This window comes from Microtus pennsylvanicus, chromosome 10, assembly GCF_037038515.1.
Source record: "Microtus pennsylvanicus isolate mMicPen1 chromosome 10, mMicPen1.hap1, whole genome shotgun sequence".
Classification (NCBI taxonomy): Eukaryota; Metazoa; Chordata; class Mammalia; order Rodentia; family Cricetidae; genus Microtus; species Microtus pennsylvanicus.
Window position 1 is genome coordinate 79,898,152 of NC_134588.1, and position 18,586 is coordinate 79,916,737.

The following is an 18,586-nucleotide window of genomic DNA, read 5'->3' on the forward strand; positions in this document are numbered from 1 at the left end:
ATCCAACTGAGCAGCAGCATCTCATTAAGCTCCTTAGTAGTGGGGCATACCTCCTCACAGACTATACTTTCCATCTCCCATCTAAGAGCCTGCTTAGCCTTGAGTCTGGTTATAGGTATAGAGGCAACTGGTGGACCCAAGGGATACCAGCATTATCTTGCCTGGTGTCTCCTTCAATAACAGTCACTAATGATTTAGCCTATAATGAAGGATTAATTTCCCCAGCCAAAGGCCGAAAGACAGTATTTCAGGCTTGGGGGTGGGAATACATCTTCTGAGGGTGGAGAAACCACTTTCTCCCATGACATAAACCCTTGAGAATCTGAGGATTCAAAGTTCTCAGTAGGGTCCTCCCACACATCCCCACCCCAAGTCAGAGAACTCATTCTTTGCTAGTTACTACCCTTATTTCTTTTTTTTTTCTTTTTTTTTTTTTTGCAGTTCAAAAGGTTCCACGTTTTATTACTGGAGAAACCACTCCCAATTTAAACATGATCAAGTCTCCAGATTGAAAATGTTGAACTTCATCTTGTAGCACTCATCAAGGATCATGATTCATCATTAATTGTTTTGCCATTCATTGTTGACTCCTTACAGACCCAGCTTCGTTCTCCTCCAGTGTCTTCTCTTGGAGTTGTACCTGATTTTGTTGCCAGTTTTCATCCGAATCCACTGAGGAATAGGACGATTTTGCTTTTGTTTCTTAGCCAGGAATCGCTTGATTCTGAAAGTCTTGTGAGAAGACATGGCGAGAAGGCTAGGCGGGCAGGTGGCGCACAATGGCGAAGGAAAGGCGAAGAGGTTACTACCCTTATTTCAACGGAGGCTGAGATCTGAATTTTCCTTGTAATTCAGTTGGCCTTATCACTGAGGGCATCTGTTTGGTTTTCTGGAGCTTGAACTCCATGGCTGCTGGAGAGAAGATTATCTATTATTAGAAACTTTTAGACTGTTTATGTATATGTGGAGCAGGTCACTTTTATCCCTTAGTTCATGTTGTCCTTCCTTGTGCTCTGAGATGCTAAAAGCTGGTTAATTTTATCAGAGAGCTCATTCCTTTCCTTTGCTATTTATCTAGAGATGCTAGGACCAACAGCTGACATCATCTTTTCCCTCATTTTTTCACAAATTTTCAAAAGTTTTATATACAGAATCAGCAAATCTGTTGCCTCTCAGTTGATGAATCTGGATAATTAAATGCATTTGTCTCCTTAAGTTTGTAAAGTAGTTCACACAATGGGATTAGTACTCTCAGAGCTTCCAGGACAGGCTTAAGTAACTGGATAGATTTCAGTAACTATAGGTTGTTAGAAATTAGAAAGCCTATTCCAGATACTTATTATGTATATTAATATATAAATATATATTATATATCGTCAGATCTGAACTAGTATCCAGTAGACTCCATAAAGTCTGCTTGATTCCTTTCCCTCAGTGTATAATTTCTGGTCCAAGGTTGTAGGTTCCTCTGAGGAAGAACTAGAGAAAGTATATATATATTATATACTTATATTACATTAATATACATATTTACTATTTGAATAGGCTTTACAGTCATACATATTTATGGGATTTATTAGAGCAGCTTACATGTTGTGGTCCAATTTGTCCAACCAGCACAATAAAACTACACTTCTAAATATTTGCCCTTATGTCCACAGAAAAGTCCTGAGATTATCTATATACACAGGTGACATTACATGTGCTAAGCAGGTGGTAATTATGCATTTAGGAAGACACATACCACTAATAGCAACACCAAAGAAAAAGACCAAGAATTTGAGAGAGAATAAGAGGAATCATGGGCAAGATTGGAAGGAGAAAAGGAAGGGGGAAATGATGTCCTATTACAATTTCCAAAAAATATTATAATTTCCAAAAACATTATCATAAGAAGTGAAGCAGCAGAGGTAGCAATTATATTGGTGCCCAAGCTGGAGGATGATGTAGAGTACAAGGGAGATTTCACATGATGTCACAGAGATGGATGTAGGGTTCCTACCTGTCTGCTCAAAGTTGCCTGAGTAGGGATATGGTGGTGAAGTTTGGAAGAGCTCAGAATTTTAGCATCAGATCTGAGAGATGCTCTTGAAATCAACTACTCCTACCATCACGTCAGAGTGACAGTGGTATGAGCAGGTGGCACCTGATGTCACTGTCCTGCACGCACTTATTAATTATTATCATTGTACTCGCAAGGAACCATGGGAAGACCCTCTTACGTGACACTGAGTTTATAGAATATAGTTGTACTTACTCCTTGAAACTGCCAGCCTGCGATTAATGGCATGAAAACTTATTATCAATTATGAAAGCTTTATCTTAGGCTTGTTTCCAACTAGATTATATTTTTAATCTATGTTCTGCCACATGGCTCATTACCTCATCTTTGTACTACACATTCTGCTTCCTCTGCCTCTTGCTGGCAAATTCACCTGGATTCTTCCCAGAGTTCTCTTTCCACCCGGAAGTCTTACCTATTCTCTCCTGCCTAGCTACTGACGGTTTAGCCTTAATTATACTAATCACAGCAATACATCACATGGTGTAAAATATCCTACAACATTTCCCCATTTTGTCTAAATAAAAAGGAAAGGCATTTAACTCTAATACAGTAGAACTATACAATAAGAACAATTAATAAGTAGAATTTCATTTACAATATACAGTCCATTTGTATTTGGCAAATTTGAAGAGATTATTATATATTCTATCTTGATGAGTTCAAAGTTTTATACCTAAACCACTTTCTATCATAACTTTTATTATCATCCTAAAATATCTTTTTAGGCCTCAAAACATTTTCTTAAAAAATAATTTCAGTTTTTATGTTTTTCAACCTTTATAAACTTTACATCTCTTTTGTATGTTTCTATTTTGAATTTGGTAACAAAGAAAACTCTAAAACTATAACTATCTAGCTTTCAAACCCATCAGAGACCTAGAAGGATATAATATTACTTGAGTAAACAGAAAGAACAGAAAAAGCAACTTCTAAAACTATAGGAATTACAGAAACAGTTGGCTATCTAGAGAGTTGCCCAAAGTTCCTCTACAATGGTGGGCCATCCATCTTTGGCCTACAGGCCTAGACTATCTGGTAGACTTTTCTGTGAAGCAGAAAGTTTGAAGGACTGTCCTATCTTGTCTTGACAATGTTCAGCAGTCACACCATCTTTTAGACAAGATACTGATGGTCCAAGCTTGGGTTAATTTAGCAGTTTTTTTCTTCAATCCATTGTACTCTCTGAAGTGTTTGCCTTTCACTTATTAGCACTCAAAAAAGTTAAAGCTAACAAAAGCAATGTATAGGATTCAAGTACCTTTGAATTTTTCATCCTTATGTAAGTTATTTTTAATTCCTTTATTCTTTCTTTTAAAACTTTATTATTTTTAAACTATTTATTTATTTATTTATTTATTTACTTTTTTAATGACTGTATCCATTTTTTTCTTTCAGTACTTAAGTACATTTTCAAGTGTACTGTACCTGTTTGGAGATTTTTTTCAGTCTGGATCTGATTTTTTGCATGCCTGCAGCTGCTACTTGCAGCATTCTCTTAACAATGAGAGACAAATCTTAAACTGGTAGGCTGCTTTACCACTGTGGAGTGGCCCTGTCAGCTGGCTCCACCCCCTCGATTCCATGACAGTCTAGTCTCATGCCAGCAGGTACCAGCCCAGAGCCAGCTGGGAAGCTGCTGATCCCACTTTTCAGAGCCATGGGTGTCAGTCAGCTGTTGTGAGCTCTCATGAACAGTCAGTCCCTGGGCAGCATGTGAGGTGGCACTGGCTAGTGTGACTTCTCTGTCTGGTTGTGCCATGGGTTGGAGCACCAAAGGTGCATTTTCATCAGGACCGCCAACCTGCAAGTAATGACACGAAGACTTATTATTAGCTATGGAAGCTTGGCCGTTAGCTTAAGCTTGTTTCCAATAGCTCTTATAACTTCAATTAATCCGTTTTTTAAATCTGTGTTCTTCCACGTGGCTCATTACCTCGTCTCACACTGCACATTCTACTTCTCCTGCCTCCCCCTGGCCTCTCTGCCTTTCTTCTTCCTAGAGTCTTCTCTCTGCCCAGAAGTCCTGCCTGTTCTCTCCTGCCTAGCTATTGACTATCCAACTCTTTATATCAGCCACAAGAATACACCTTTACATAGTGTACAAACATCCCACAACACTGGGACAGCATAGAAAGCTGAGGGAATGAGAGGGAGCCACAGTTGAAAAGTGTGTGAACTCGGGTCGTGGTCAGGAGGCCCAAAGGCACAGCTCCCTGAAGGTCTATGAAATGCCTCTGTTTAATATCATACCAAATTTAGCACACGAAGGAACACTCTAAGATTTCTATCCCTTCAGCTCTGGTTGGCTCTGCTGGTGGTTCTTGTTTGGGCTGCCATAAAGCAGCAGCCAAAGGCCACCCTGAAAATGGGCAGGAGTGCATGAGATCTCCGCCAGACAGGCTCTGGCCAGTTGCTGCTGCTGGTCCTTGGGAGGATACACAGCTGGAGCTGTCAACACCCACCTGTGATGTTTCCATGTGGTTGGGCAGATAGGTGGGGGAGTAGCCCATGGGCAAGTCATCAGTGAGGTCCAGGTAGAAGCTGTGAGGGTTCTTTCAACCCAGCACTAGAAGTCTTAGGCTGTTGCATCTTCCATAATTTGCCATCCAAAATATGTCGCTATTATGACCCATTCTCGGGAAGGACCGCCCAGGACTCTGGACTATGTCCAGGTCTGAAAACCTTTCTTTTCCCAACCCTCTAAGGTCACAGGATATTAAAATCCTCGCCGTAATTTAGTGTGGTGATATCTTATTTGTACGTTAACACATAAAACCTGCCTGAAGATCAGAGGGCAGCGCTAGCCACTAGTAAACCATCAAGGCCTGGAGGTCTGTACAGACAGACAGGAAGTGATATGGCAGGGTGGAGAGAGGAATATAATGCAGGAAGAGACAGGAGCTCGGCCTCTTTTTGGTCTGAGGATTTTGTAGCATAAGAACTCTGGTGGCTGGCTGTTCTGCTTCTCTGATCTTTCATCTTTCATCCCCTAATATCTGACTCCAGATTTTTATTAATAAGACCAATCAGAACTTGTGCTCCCTCTGGTCCTCTTGGAGGATGACTTATCCTTTTAAACTTCTTCTTCTACACCAGGTCATACTTTATTGAAGTTTCATTTTGAGCATCTCCATGTTTCTGATTACTACAGCAAAATACCTGAGGCAATTATCTTATTAAAAGATAGTATTTGTTCTGCTTAATGGCTCTGGAAGATCCAGTAATGATCTAGTGATTGCACTGTTGCTTGGAGTGAAGGCCAGGGAGGTCTCTAAGATAGATAGGCCATACAGGGACCTCTAGGCAATGTTTCCAAATTCTTGTACTGTCAGAGAAAGAATTCCGTGACTAGACAAAGTCTGGAGTCAGGAGAAACTTTTGCTGTGGAATGGAAGCTCACACTCGAGGAGTGCAAACTTCTCAAGTGAGGTTTTTTTTTTTCCTTTGGTTTTTTGAGGCAGGGTTTCTCTGTAGCTTTGGTGCCTGTCCCAGAACTAGCTCTTGTAGACCAGGCTGGCCTCGAACTCCCAGAGATCTGCCTGCCTCTGCCTCCCGAGTGCTGGGATTAAAGGCGTGCGCCACCACAGCCCGGCTCAAGTGAGTTTTATATTGACACTTGGAGCTGTGGTACAAGGCCACACAGCTTGCTTGTTTTGTTTCTGTTTTTATTTTTGCTTTTTTAAGATCAGGACTATTTGACAAGGAATACTTCAGTTGTTTGTCACACTGGGGTATGCATTAGAAGGTGAGGCGTGATGTTTACAGCTGGGGTTGTTTTTCTTTGAACACAAATCCCAGTTTGACAGCTGTTGATTCCACCCAGATACTATGTGATTTACAGGTTACAGATTTCTGTTCTTATACATGTTATTTTATACATGTCATCCTTGTTTTTCTTTAAGTTCTTTCCATTTGAACCCTCCCTGTTTGCCAGCGGCTCCTGTTTCACAATGCTTTGGGCCTCCAGCAAGAGTAACATTATCATGGGAGTACATGGTAAAAAAAATGACCTGTACTTATGATCCGGGAAGTAGGGGTAGAGTGAGTGGCTTAAGGTCCCAAGATCCCATAATCTCTTTCATGTGCATGCACCAGTGAGCTAATAACTACTCAGGAGGCTCTGACTCCTGAGGATCAGGTCACCTTTCCACAGCACCACTCTCCCTCCCAGCCCCAGAACCAGACGTGTGTCTTTGGCATTCATACTGCCCCAAACTCAGAAGGGACTACCACATCAGGAACTGAGGACTCATAGGGAGAAGTCATACAATTCAGGAGCCTGGGCTAGCCTGTTAGCTGAACTCAGAAACAGGTTGAGCTCTTGCAAGGGGGTATTTGCATATTCAAATCTTGCTTAGCACTCTTAGCTCCTTTGAACCCCTACAGCAAGAAGAGGCTCCTGAGAAGGATTGACTGAGTTTGGCAACCCCATAACCTTAGCAAGTCCCAGATCAATTTAGTCAGGACCTATGAAGGTAGGATCCAGATACTGACGGGTTATTTAATCTTTCCAGGACATTCTAATATTCAAGTAGGTGTGGGAACAACAACCTGTACAGTCCTGTTCAAGTGACAACATTTGCTAGATCAGCAGGAGCAGAGTCTTGGGTCTCAGTTTTGACATTATACCATAATCTCCTGGGTTGGGAGCATCACAAAACAGATTTCCGGCCCCTCCCAGATGTTTGTCTGATAGAAGTGGTCTGAGCATGTGGAGGGCTTTAGAATCCTTGTATTTTCCTGGGTGACTTCTGCGTGAAGCCTGGCTTGGAGGATCTGTGACAGGAGGAACAGGGGCAGCAGGCTGTATAGATGCTCGTCCGAAGTGAACCGCTAGATCCAGAAAGGGCACGTCTAAGCCGTAAGACTGCCTGTTCTAGAAGGCCAAGGAAGTTCTCTCTCTGGAAATCTGGGCCAATTTTTAGCACTCAGGATTTGTTGGGATGGTATGTCTTCTCAAGGACTTTTCAAAATGTCATACATCTCCTCGAATTTGTAAAAAAAATTGACAGCAAAACTTGCCTTTCATAGATTCCCTCACTATTTAGATGAGGAACATAAAAAGAATGAAAATAACCCCATAGTTTCAGGATCGTGGAAAAGGTCATTACTGGCAATGAAATTTACAGGAAGCCTTGCCGACGCCTGCACTCTCCCCAAGACTAACACAAGAGCGTGTTTTTACTTCTGACGCAATAATTAATTTTGCCCAAGAAAGCGTGTCTCTGTGCACGCCTTCAGGCAGGGACTAAATGAAGCTTTTGATTCACTGATAAACGTGATCTTCTCTGTTCATGGGACCCTACTGAGGCAGACAGGGCTCCCAGCAGGTTCACTCCGAGTAGCAGGGTTCCCCAGCCGGTTCACTCCGAGAAGCGATGTGCTAGGAAGTTCTGGAGACCGGATTAGAGAATCCCCTGTCTATGTCCAGAAAAATTGACTTTGTCAGGGTATGAAAGATTTGAGACAATTTCCAGAACTGTGGGCGTCATAGAATCAGTCTCAAAGTCAAGGAGCCAGAATAAAAACAAAGTTCAAAGTCAGCCTTGTCAGAGTACTGAGGCTGAAACCTAGATTGGCTCAACACAGTGATGAAGAAACGTCTGAGCTGTGGATGCCTGGTACATCCCCTGGGGATCAAGGCCCAGCCCTTCCCATCTCCTGGGAAGGTCATTAAGTAAAGTATAGATAGACCTTACTGTAGGAGTCACTCTGTTTCCACAGCATGCTCAGAAAACTGTCCGGGACTGCAGATGGAAACTGAACTTGGATGGAGATGGAGGCAGCAGATACATAAACCTCTGCAGGAATCAATCCTTTTCTTAGTTACAAAACATGTAAATGGGCCAGGTATGGAGGTGTGTGCCTCTAATCCCAGCACATGGTAGGCAGAGACAGATGAAACTCTGTGAGTTCGAGGCCAGCCTGATCAACAAAGCAAGTTCCAGGACAGTTAGTATTGTTATACAGAGAAACCCTGTCTTGAGAGAGAGAGAGAGAGAGAGAATATGTAACTATGTAAATGGACACCAAAAGACAGGCAAACTTTCATCATCTGTCAGTGGAACAAAACCTACAAGCCTTGTGAGTTGTTCCTCTCAAGGCTGGGCAATACATATTCATCTGTTATTCCTGCCCTGTATATGGAATGGCAAGCAAATGTGGAACAGAATTATTCGTGACTTAAACCTGTCTCCATAGACAAAGTTTGGCCCAAACAATACCCTGTACGTAGGAATTGTAAACAATCTTGGTATGCAAATAAATTGTAAGCTTAACCTGAGCAAACTTTTCTAATCAAGCAAGTGTTTTTAAGACAATCATAGCAGCTGAGCCTCCAGCCAGAGACTGAACTGCCAAATAAGGTAAATATTTGCCATATAAACAAAAACAACCCTATCAATCAAACTGTTTCTGTGTGCCATTTCTTTTTCTCTGGGTGGTGTATATAGTAGGGCAGGGGAGTCTGAATCACTTTTGATCTCAAGAGCTACTATTTCTTAGAACATTCTTTTCTCTACACTTCCCTCCAAAAACAAAATTAGAATTGATTAGTCTCATGATATTTTATTACCTAGATTAGTTAATTTTTATACAAAACCATGATCAACTCCAAACAGCAGAATACAAGAGATGGAAGAATCTCAAGCGCTAAAGATACAATGGAGGAAATAGACTCATCAGTCAAAGAAAACATTAAATTTAACAAAAGCTTAAGATAAATATCCAGGAAATATGGGACACCATGAAAAGACCAAATCTAAGAATAATAGGTAGAGAAGAAGGAGAAGTTCAACTCAAAAACACAGAAAATATATTTAATAAAATCATAGAAAAAAAAAACCTTTCCCAACCTAAAGAAAGATATGCCTACAAAGATACAAGAAGCTTACAGAACACCAAATAGACTGGATCAAAAAAAAAGTCCCCTTGCCACATAATAATCAAAAACTAAACATACAGAATAAAGAAAGAATACTAAAAGCTGCAAAGGAAAAACGCCAAGTAACACATAAAGGCAGACCTATCAGAATTACACATGACTTCTCATTGGAGACAATGAAAGCCAGAAGGTCATGGTCAAGGATTATGCAGACATTAAGAGACCATAAATGCCAGCCCAGACTACTATACCCAGAAAAATTTTCAATTGCCATAGAAGGACAAAACAAAATATTCCATGAAAAAAAAACAGATTTAACCACTACCTAGCCACAAACTTAACCCCACACAAAGTACTAGAAGGAAAACTCCAACACAAGGAAGTTGGCTACACCAACAAGAACACAGATAATTGATGATCTCACAACAGCAAATCCCAAAGAAAGGGAAAACGCACAAATTAACATCACCAACAACAAAAACAAAATAACAGGAGATACCAGTCACTGGTCACTAATATCTCTTAATATAAATGGACTCAACTCATCTATAAAAAGACGTGGGATAACAGATTGGATACGAAAACAGAGTACATCCTTATGTTGCATACCAGTAGGCATTCACTGGACTGCCTTAGCAACTGCCTACAGCTGATGAACCTCACCAGAGGACAGTTCTGCCCACAGTCACATTGTGCCCACCCTATGCTAAAATGAACGGCACGAACAACATTGCTCTTTCTTATTACATTGTACCGTTCAGCTCTTACACTGGGCTCCGTGTCTTCTGGTACATGCTGAACTGTGGTGTGCTTTCTTTCTGCAGATTGAAAACATAGAACAATGATTAGGAGAGAAACCTCATCAGATTTCTGTTTTTATTTTTATTTTTTACTCAGTTCTATTATTTCCAGGTCTGTGGATTTAAGGAAGTTCCTTCTCTCTCTAGATCTTGGGAACTTCATGTGGAGGACCTATCTAAAAGTGGCACCCATCTCAGGTTGGTTCTTAAGTGATGTAGTATACACAAACATCTCTAGAGTCTAGAATATAATAAAGTTGACTCTTAGTAGATTTACTGTGTTCTTCCCTAATATCTACCTGTGTCTGGTTAAGAGCTTTTTCAGACTTAGGGTAAGCCCATAACATTATTATACGTACATAGAATTGCTCTACACCCGAATCTTTATCCACCTGACTGTGTGGTTCTTTTCCCTCTGGTATTCTGGAAGTTTTACCGCACATTCACCTTATTGGTATATGCCATGCTACCCACATTTTTCGAAGACCCATGCCTGTGTATTTCTGCAGGCTCCCGTCCCACCACTTGTCACGTGGCACTAGGCAACTCTGTGTCCCGGTTGTCAGTCTGAAGGAAAAGATGCTCCTTTACCGTCCTGTGGCCGCACAGCTTGCATCACTTGCTGGGGCCCAAAGGTGTGAGTCTGTTTTCTAGTTTTGTCACATGTGGTTTTCATTCTTCTGTTTTTCTTTCTCCTAATGTTTCCAAACACTTTCAAGAGGTAAAGTCAGCCTGTAGTAGTGTTTCCTGGACTTCTATTTCTGCTTTGTTCTTCTAAGTAATTACACATCTACTCAAAATTTCAGCTTAAAGAAAGGCTGTGGCTTGACATAAGGGATGGGGAGCATATTCCAGTTAGAAAAAAGAAATAAGGGCTCCTGCAACTGCAAGTCGGCAGGCCTGACCAGGGTGCGGAAGAGTCGATAGCAGTTCATGAACGAAACGTGAAGCGAGGCTGGAGGGAGAAAGTTGAGAACTATCTCCCCAAAGTGAGGAATCTGGGGAGGAAAAAAATAGCTCACTAAGAACCCCTGGGCTGTGTATTTTAAAAAGGGTGAATTGTATGTCATATAAATTGTATTTACTTATGATACCAAGAGAAACCAAAGAGAGAGACTCCCACGGAAGACTCCAAGACTTTTGACTGCCTGCGTGCGGATGCATTCTCCTTCTCCTGGGCTTCTCCCTTGGACTGGATGTTTCTTTTCCTCTGCAAAGGGCTGTGAATAAAAGAGCAGTGTCTGGTGAGGATTGTTCTGAGAGGCACAGAGCCCATGTGCAGAGCCAAGAGAGGCAGTGACAGCGGGGGAAGGAAAGGGAAGGGATAAGGAAGACAGGGCCAAGGATCAGCCCCGGGAAGTCGCTATGGCAATGGAAGAGTAAGTTGTATGGAAACAAAGATGGTTGTTAGAACAATAAATCAGAATGCTGTGATGGCTGCTGACCCAGGCACTGGGGTATCTGACCAGAACATTCAGGGCTGCAGGAGTCCTAGCCTGTCAGTCAGACGTGGTGTACCCACTGAACCCCACCAGCCACTATTTATTTCCTTTGGTCTCCATGACCAGGGCGGCAAGAAACAAATGTATGCAAATTCCCCCAATCACGGTCCCTCCCTTTCCACTTGTAGTGGTTGGTCTCCAGAAACAGCTCCCCCAAAAGCCATGCTTCTCATTGTTCACATCTGCATCTATTCCCCACCAAGCTTGACAATGGCTAAGAAGTCCGACTCTCTCAAAGCAACCATGCTAAGAGGGAGCCCTAGGGAGCCACAGGTGGAGAGCAACTCCCAGCTAGTCCGAGTCTTCCCTGCCATCTCAGTCTGGAACCAGGTACAAAGGTGAGAAGGCCATCTTGGAAGTCCAGCCTAGGTAAAAGTAGGGATGCATCTAGCCGTGAATACACGCACCTACAGTACGTTAAAGGGAATGGCTCAGCTGGGCACAGTCAACTAATGTAACCATGGAAAAGAAGGACACATGTCCTAAATCCCTACTTTTGGAGCAGCTTATTGCACAGCAATAGATGACTAGAACAAGCCCAACAAGCTCACTCTGTAAATACTGGGGTCACTTCCATTGGTTGGAGCAGGAAAACAGCTGTCACCCCATCCGTGACTTTAACACTTATGCTGTATGCTGTAGTCTCTGATGATGTTAGCCCTTTCTTCCCACATTTCCAAATTATGTTTCTAAACACAGAACTCATGGAGTAGAAGTTGCCTGCTGATGGCTACTCAATTTCCTGAAACACCCAGTGATTTGGGGGGACGCCTGGGATTAATGCCACTTGTCCAATAGCTGAGTACCCCTCTCCTCATGCAGAGATCAGAAATGCCCTGATCCTGCTTGTCCTATGCACAAAAGTCCCCTCAGAGGGACATGGGAAAGATCTGGAAAGGGAGAAGCATCCACAGAATCCTCAGGCCAGACTGGAACCCACCACAGTCCCTGGCTCCCTCTGCCTGTTGATTTGGGACTCATGGTGTTTTATGTTTTATTACTGGTGGCCCAAGGCCAAGGCTACAAATAAATGTTTATGCTGGCAGCAAGGGGCATCATTTCCTGGGCTGCATTTCAGGGGAGGAAAGTCATGTTTCAAGGCTTATTCTCTTTGTATGGTGTCCATTTTCTCCCCATGCCATGCCAAGGTCAAAACAGAGCCAGCTTCTAGGGTTGAAAATTCTATTCTAATGTGCACGCCTGGCCCTCTGGAGGACACAGGGGCTTGTTCTACAGATGAAGCCCTTTCCCCAGTGCTGACATTGTGTAGTTTCTCATGGATATGTTGCTTTTGAGTGTTGCCAGAGTGTCAGGACAAAGACCACTGATGTACGACACTAAAGTACCGGCCACTGCCATTATTAGTATTTGTAATCACAATTTCTAAATCTCTCTTATTCTGAGATCTCCGGCCAGTATTACTGAGGGCCCTTACCTATGCTGAACATTATGGTTGCCAAGACATTCTGACATGGTCAAGACCTGAAGGTAGTAGATTATTAACCTGGACAGGGAGTGATAAACAATCTTCTTTTGTAGTCATGTAACATTACACACACGCATACTTCCTTGCACCTACACACATACACATTCCTGAATGAGATGGATGCCTTTGGGTACAACAAGATTCCTTTTTGTTTTAACAGCTAAAGGCCAGAACAGCTTACAGGCTCTACACAAAGCTGGATTCTCAGTTCTACACAAAACTGGGGCTCTCGCCCTCACTCTTGACTTGTGTTTCCCTCGGGACAGTGATAGGAGTCAGATCCTCAGTGATGGCCAGTATGGCCTGTGAAGCCAGCAAAGTAGCTCTCAGGCCTGGTCCATACTACCCGGGGCACTGTTTCTCGGCTTCCGTGCTTGATCCCCAGTCCTGGCTCCAATTCCACAGCAAAGATGGAAAAACAGAATCATAGGAAACAGATCCAGTGAGCTGGGCCTAGGGCAAAAGGCAAGAGGCCAAGTCTGGACTGGGAGGAAGCCAAAGTTTGTAGAGAGGGGGTCTTGGGGAGGCTGAGAAAGGGGGCATTTGGGCAAGAGAACAACACTCAGAGGTCTCCTGTCTGGGATGTGGAACTCAAATCTTGTGTAAAATGACAGAAGACTCATACAGTATGAAGATCTTCACTTAACTACTTTAGTCTGCCTCTTCCATAACTCAGATAGCCCCAAGAATACTTGGTCTCTGAATTTTCCTGCTTTAAGGCAATGATGTAAGGTGAAAAATGTTTTCGCATGTGGACATGTGAAATAACCTTGCCATTCTCTCTGCTGCCAGTAGCAACATCAAGCAGGGCCTAAAGAAACCCTCCACACCAGCCTTCCACCTTCTACCTGGCCAGTTTAGGGAGAAGGAGATTTCGATTAGCTACTCTTGTTCCTGTCCTCTACAGGAGTGTGACCAGCCGGGGCTAAAGCAGTCGTGAGTTGGGGAGGGGCTCTTGACCACTTGATCCCTGTGCTTCTTTCATGTTCTCCTCAGGGAAACCCAGGGGGAAGGCGCCGAGCATCCTGCCCAGCTTGTACACTTCCTCCCTGTGTCCTGTATGATTGCTGTCTCCCTGATCCTCAGTGCTGGGCACTCTGCAAGGATGGATTCCAGCACTCCTTCCTCCTCATGAAGTACCTCACTCAGCACTGACCATCACTCATGAAATGACCGCTGACTGATAAGTTATTGGACCATCCAGAAGGACATTGGTAAGGAGCCTGATAAAGTCATATATTGGTCCTCAACTCCTCGAAAGAAAGCATACCATTCTGTTCTCACATAACTCAGGGGGACACACACAAAGAGGTCTACCAGGCAATCCCACATTCATCTTCGACCTTCATGGCAATTACACACCTGCGTCAAGGAGCCTGAATGACAGATTTGACAGCAAAGTCCTGTTGCCACACCCTTTTCGTCAATTCAAACATGCCGATGCTCTCCTGAATCACTTGGTTCTCCCCACCGCTCTCATGCCTTAATGTCCCTAAGTTCAATGGTCAATGTATTTGTTGAGTCCCTAAGTGGTGGAGGAGGGTCATCTTTCTATCAGTTGTTTCATTGGTTAAGTAATAAAGAAACTGTTTGGCCTCTGATAGGACAGAAAATTAGGTAGGCGGAGTAGACAGAACAGAATGCTGGGAGAAAGAAGCTGAGTCAGGGCAGCCTCCATGGTTCTCCCACTCCAGACAGACGCAGGTTAAGATCTTCCCTGGTAAGCCACCTCGTGGGCTACACAGATTATTAAAAATGGGTTAAATCAATATGTAAGAGCTAGCCAATAAGAGGCTGGAACTAATGGGCCAAGCAGTGTTTAAAAGAATACAGTTTTTGTGTAATTATTTCAGGGCATAAGCTAGCCATGTGGGCAGCCAGGTGCCGGGGACGCAGCCCTGCCGCTCCTTATCACAACACCTAAGGCCTATTGTGGTGGCTATGGGGAAGGTGTTTGGGAGGTACTCAGTGTTCCTTGAGTCAATGAGGATAGGACCTCTGATGAAATTGATGTACTTAGGAGAAACTAGACTTCTCTCTGCCGTGTTTGGACCCAGTGACACGGCAGTTATCTGCTAGTTGGGATGAGAGTCTGTCCTAGTTGGGCTTCTGTTGCTGTGATAAACACTAACCAAAACCAACTTGGGGAAATATAGATTAATGTGGCTTATAGGTTCTCATCTGTCAGCGAGGGAAGCCAAGGCAGGGACCTGGAGACAGGAACTGAAGCGGAGACCATGGAGGAATACTGTTTGCTGGATTGCACAGTTTGTTTTCCTGTACAACTCAGAGCCATCTGCCCAGGGATGGTACTCCCAACAGTGGGCTGATCTCCCGACATCAATTATCAATCGAGAAAATGTCCACAGACAAGCCAATCTGAGGGAAGCAATTTCTTAAGTGTTTCCCATTCCCAGATAACTCAAGTTTGTGTCAAGTTGACAAGACCAACCAGTTCTGAGTTTTCATTATAACTCAGTCCAGCAACTCTCTCTCTGACTGCTCAGCTTCCAGAACCGTGAGACATAAGTGGCTGTACTTTAGACTACCTGGGCCACTCTGTGTTTATACAGCAGCAGGAACTGACAGACAGTTCTCTCACTTCTGCGAATCTGTAACACTCATGACCCCCTCCCCCATCCCATGCTGATCTGAGCAGCTGTCCCTGTCTTATAGGATAGTCTCTCTGCATGGGTAGGACACCAAATAGCCAGAGAGGGGGCTCGGGCTTCTGAGAGCAAAAGCGAGCCCTGCCTGGACAAGTGTGCTGTTCAGGACTCAGACATTGCACTCTGTAGTGGAGAGGGGAACAGGCTCATAAAGAGACAAAGAAGATGCCAGGAGCTTCTCTTCCTGACTGTGTGTGGGAGTCTCTGTCCAGGGCAGGCCTCGAGCTGAGTGACAAGTGTGTGGAAAGAGGGACCCAAAGGTCACTCATGATTATCTCCCATGCCAACAGCATTCTGGGTCAGGGGTACAGGGAGCTCCATGCCCAGTGGCCTCGGGTAGGATATATAATAAAAGAATCTTTAGTGTCAGAGCAAAAGGGACCACTGGAATCGGGGAAGGGTGAGAAGCCATGCTTGAGCTGTGCCTTGGGGCCACCGGCTACTGTCCACACCTGAGAGTTTTCAGGATCCACGAAAAGAAACAACAGAAGCTCACTGCTGGGTGGGCTCTGGGGAGACCATGCTGGGGCCTCAAATCCAAGTCTTCTGGACTCCTTTGGTAGCTCTGGCCTCCCCTATTTTGAGTAAATCTGAGCAATAGATTTAGAAGCTCCTAACTCAGGCATCTTGACCCTGTCGTACATAGAAGACATACATAGGGCACTGGAAAAATGCCAGCCATGTGACTGGGAGGCTTATCACATTTTAAACCTTTACGGATTTGAATGCAGAACTGGGGTGGAGAACCACTTGTCCAAAGAATGTCTGAGGAGGAAGCAGCCTGTCTTCACATGTCACTGCCCATGAGGTGAAAAAAAAAATCTTGCAAAGCCCCTTCTTTCTGCCTTGGAACCTTCTTCTAGAACTTCAAAACTTTATACATCACGTTATTAATCACAGTCATTGCATTAGCCATTGTTAGCCTCTTCAATGTAGCTTTCCCTTCTAACTTAAATTTTGCATTTTTTTGGCCAACAGCTCCCCGTCTGCACCTCTGTCCTCCATATTATTGTCAGTGACACTTCTGGATGGTCAGTCACCCAGCAAGTGTCAGCATCTTGACATACCTTCCCCAAAGTAAGGACTATTCTTAGCCCCCATTTTGTGGGTGAGGAAACATTCTCAGAGGTATGGCTAATCATTTAATCAGGGTCACAAACCTGGAGGGAGCCATGGCTTACTGGTCTGCACCCAGCTAGTGTAGGGGGATTTTCTCTGCATGTGTTCCATCCTTCCATCATACAGAACAGCTTTGTGAAGCGATGTTGGGATGGGCAGCCAAGGCTCTCAGTGCTCCCCATCCTCCTAGCACAATCTCATGGATTTCTCCTAATCTTGCTCCCTCTTTTCCAATAGACTTGGTTTGCAGGATTCTCCTCTCTTGCTCTAGGAGAATATTCCAGACACACAAGCTTGACTTCCCTGCTCCACATTTCTGGGCTGTTACAGTGACTGTTTATTTCTCTCTTTCCATCCGAGGCTTTAACTGGTGATTAATGATCCACAATAAAACAAGTAAGTGTTTATTGTATCACTGAACTTCTGAGTGGAGGTCTTGCCAACCTCGCATTGTGTAGAAAGAGTCTAGATGTAGACCTTTGAGGGAACCCCCCCCCACATCCAGCTGCACTCATCTCTTCATGAGATCCTTACACTGAAGTTTAGCGGCAAAGAAACTCCTCACTTTGCTTCTTTCCATGGGACCCTTCACCAAACCGAACTGTGAAACTTTCTTGAAAATCCAGAAAATTAAATGAAACAAGAACACTGCGGAATATATTATACGTTCTGGCACGAATTAATAAAAAGCTCTTTGCTTGTAAAAGAAAAGTAAAGATGTAGTTCATTCAAACAAGGAAAGCTCTGTGGTGAAATCTACATTTTCCATGTGGCTTCTACACCTCTGACTGCTGGGAGGGAGGAAACGGCCTGGCACACACATGCCTTCTTCACGGGTAGAGTGATGAAGAGGGGTTGCTCAACACAGGGCAAAGCACCTCAAATGCAGCCGAAGATTCAAGGTGTTATTTTCACGTTCTGGATGAGGAAGGGGCTGAGAGGTGCACAGACGTGCTTTGGGTGATCCAGCTACTAAGTCACCAGGCCATACCTCATCTTAAGCTCTGAGTTTTTCAGCATGTGACATGGCTTCCCTAGTGGGCCGACAGGTCCAAAATCTAAACAGTTCATCATTCAAAGGTCAGAACTCACTACACTTGAGGTGTTTATGAACCTGGGATTGTCCATAGATCATCTTCAGGGTCTGTGGTTGAGCCTGTCCCGGTGCTTTGGGGAAGCCTATGAAGCTTCCTTGGCTTGGAGTCTCTCCCCACACTTTTCTGTCTCCTTTGGGCATGATGTCATCATTCCAGTTTCTGTTACATGGAAAACATGAGGGTCACAGGCCCTGACTAATGGATAAGCTTTGCTGGAGTCTACATATGCTTGGTATCCTCCAGGACTCAGTCTCTCTGTCTGCAAAGTATGAGTTTTAACTGTTGATTCTGGAACTGGGGCTGCTATAAAGATCAGTGAGATGCTGAAGACATTGAATAAACTGTTCCCATTTCATTGTAGATTCCACCCTTTATCTCCCCCAAGGCTCAGATGCTTTAGATACCCTGAATGAGTTGTTGACAGAGGTTTCTATCCCACCATGTCCCACAGCCATTTAGTCCCAAATAAACACACTGAGGTCTACATTAATCATAAATTGATCAACCTAGTAGATCAGGCTTTTCTTATTAATTAATTCTTACATCTTAAACTAGCCCATTATTCTTGTCTATGTTAGCCACATGGCTTGGTACCTTTTTCAGAGAGGCAGTCACATCTTGCTTCCTCTATGGCTGGGTCACCACTGTGGACTGCATCTCTTCCCAGAATTCTACTGTTCTCATTGTACCGCCTCTACTTCCTGTTTGGTCGCCCCACCTCTACTTCCTACTTGGTTGTTCCACCTATATTTCCTGCCTGGCTACTGGCCACTCAACATTTTATTAAAAATAATACAAGTGACACGATGAAAGACCATTGTCCCACAGCAATGAGTGAGAAGAGGGCTATAGAAAAAGAGCCTGCACCCAGAGAAGCACAACATTCTTATTTATTCATTTATTCTTTTTAAAAATTTATTTATTTTCTTATTTTATTTATTAATTGATGTGGGATCCCCCTCTGT

At 43.6% G+C, this 18,586-nt stretch overlaps 1 protein-coding gene across 1 annotated transcript; it reads right to left on the reverse strand.

Moving 5' to 3' along the window:
• Positions 1-441: 441 nt before the first annotated feature.
• Positions 442-787, reverse strand: LOC142858337 (large ribosomal subunit protein eL39). The gene has a single exon (XM_075987519.1). It carries the CDS (start codon positions 745-747, stop codon positions 592-594), a length of 156 nt encoding a protein of 51 aa, XP_075843634.1. The 5' UTR covers positions 748-787; the 3' UTR covers positions 442-591.
• Positions 788-18,586: the final 17,799 nt, after the last annotated feature.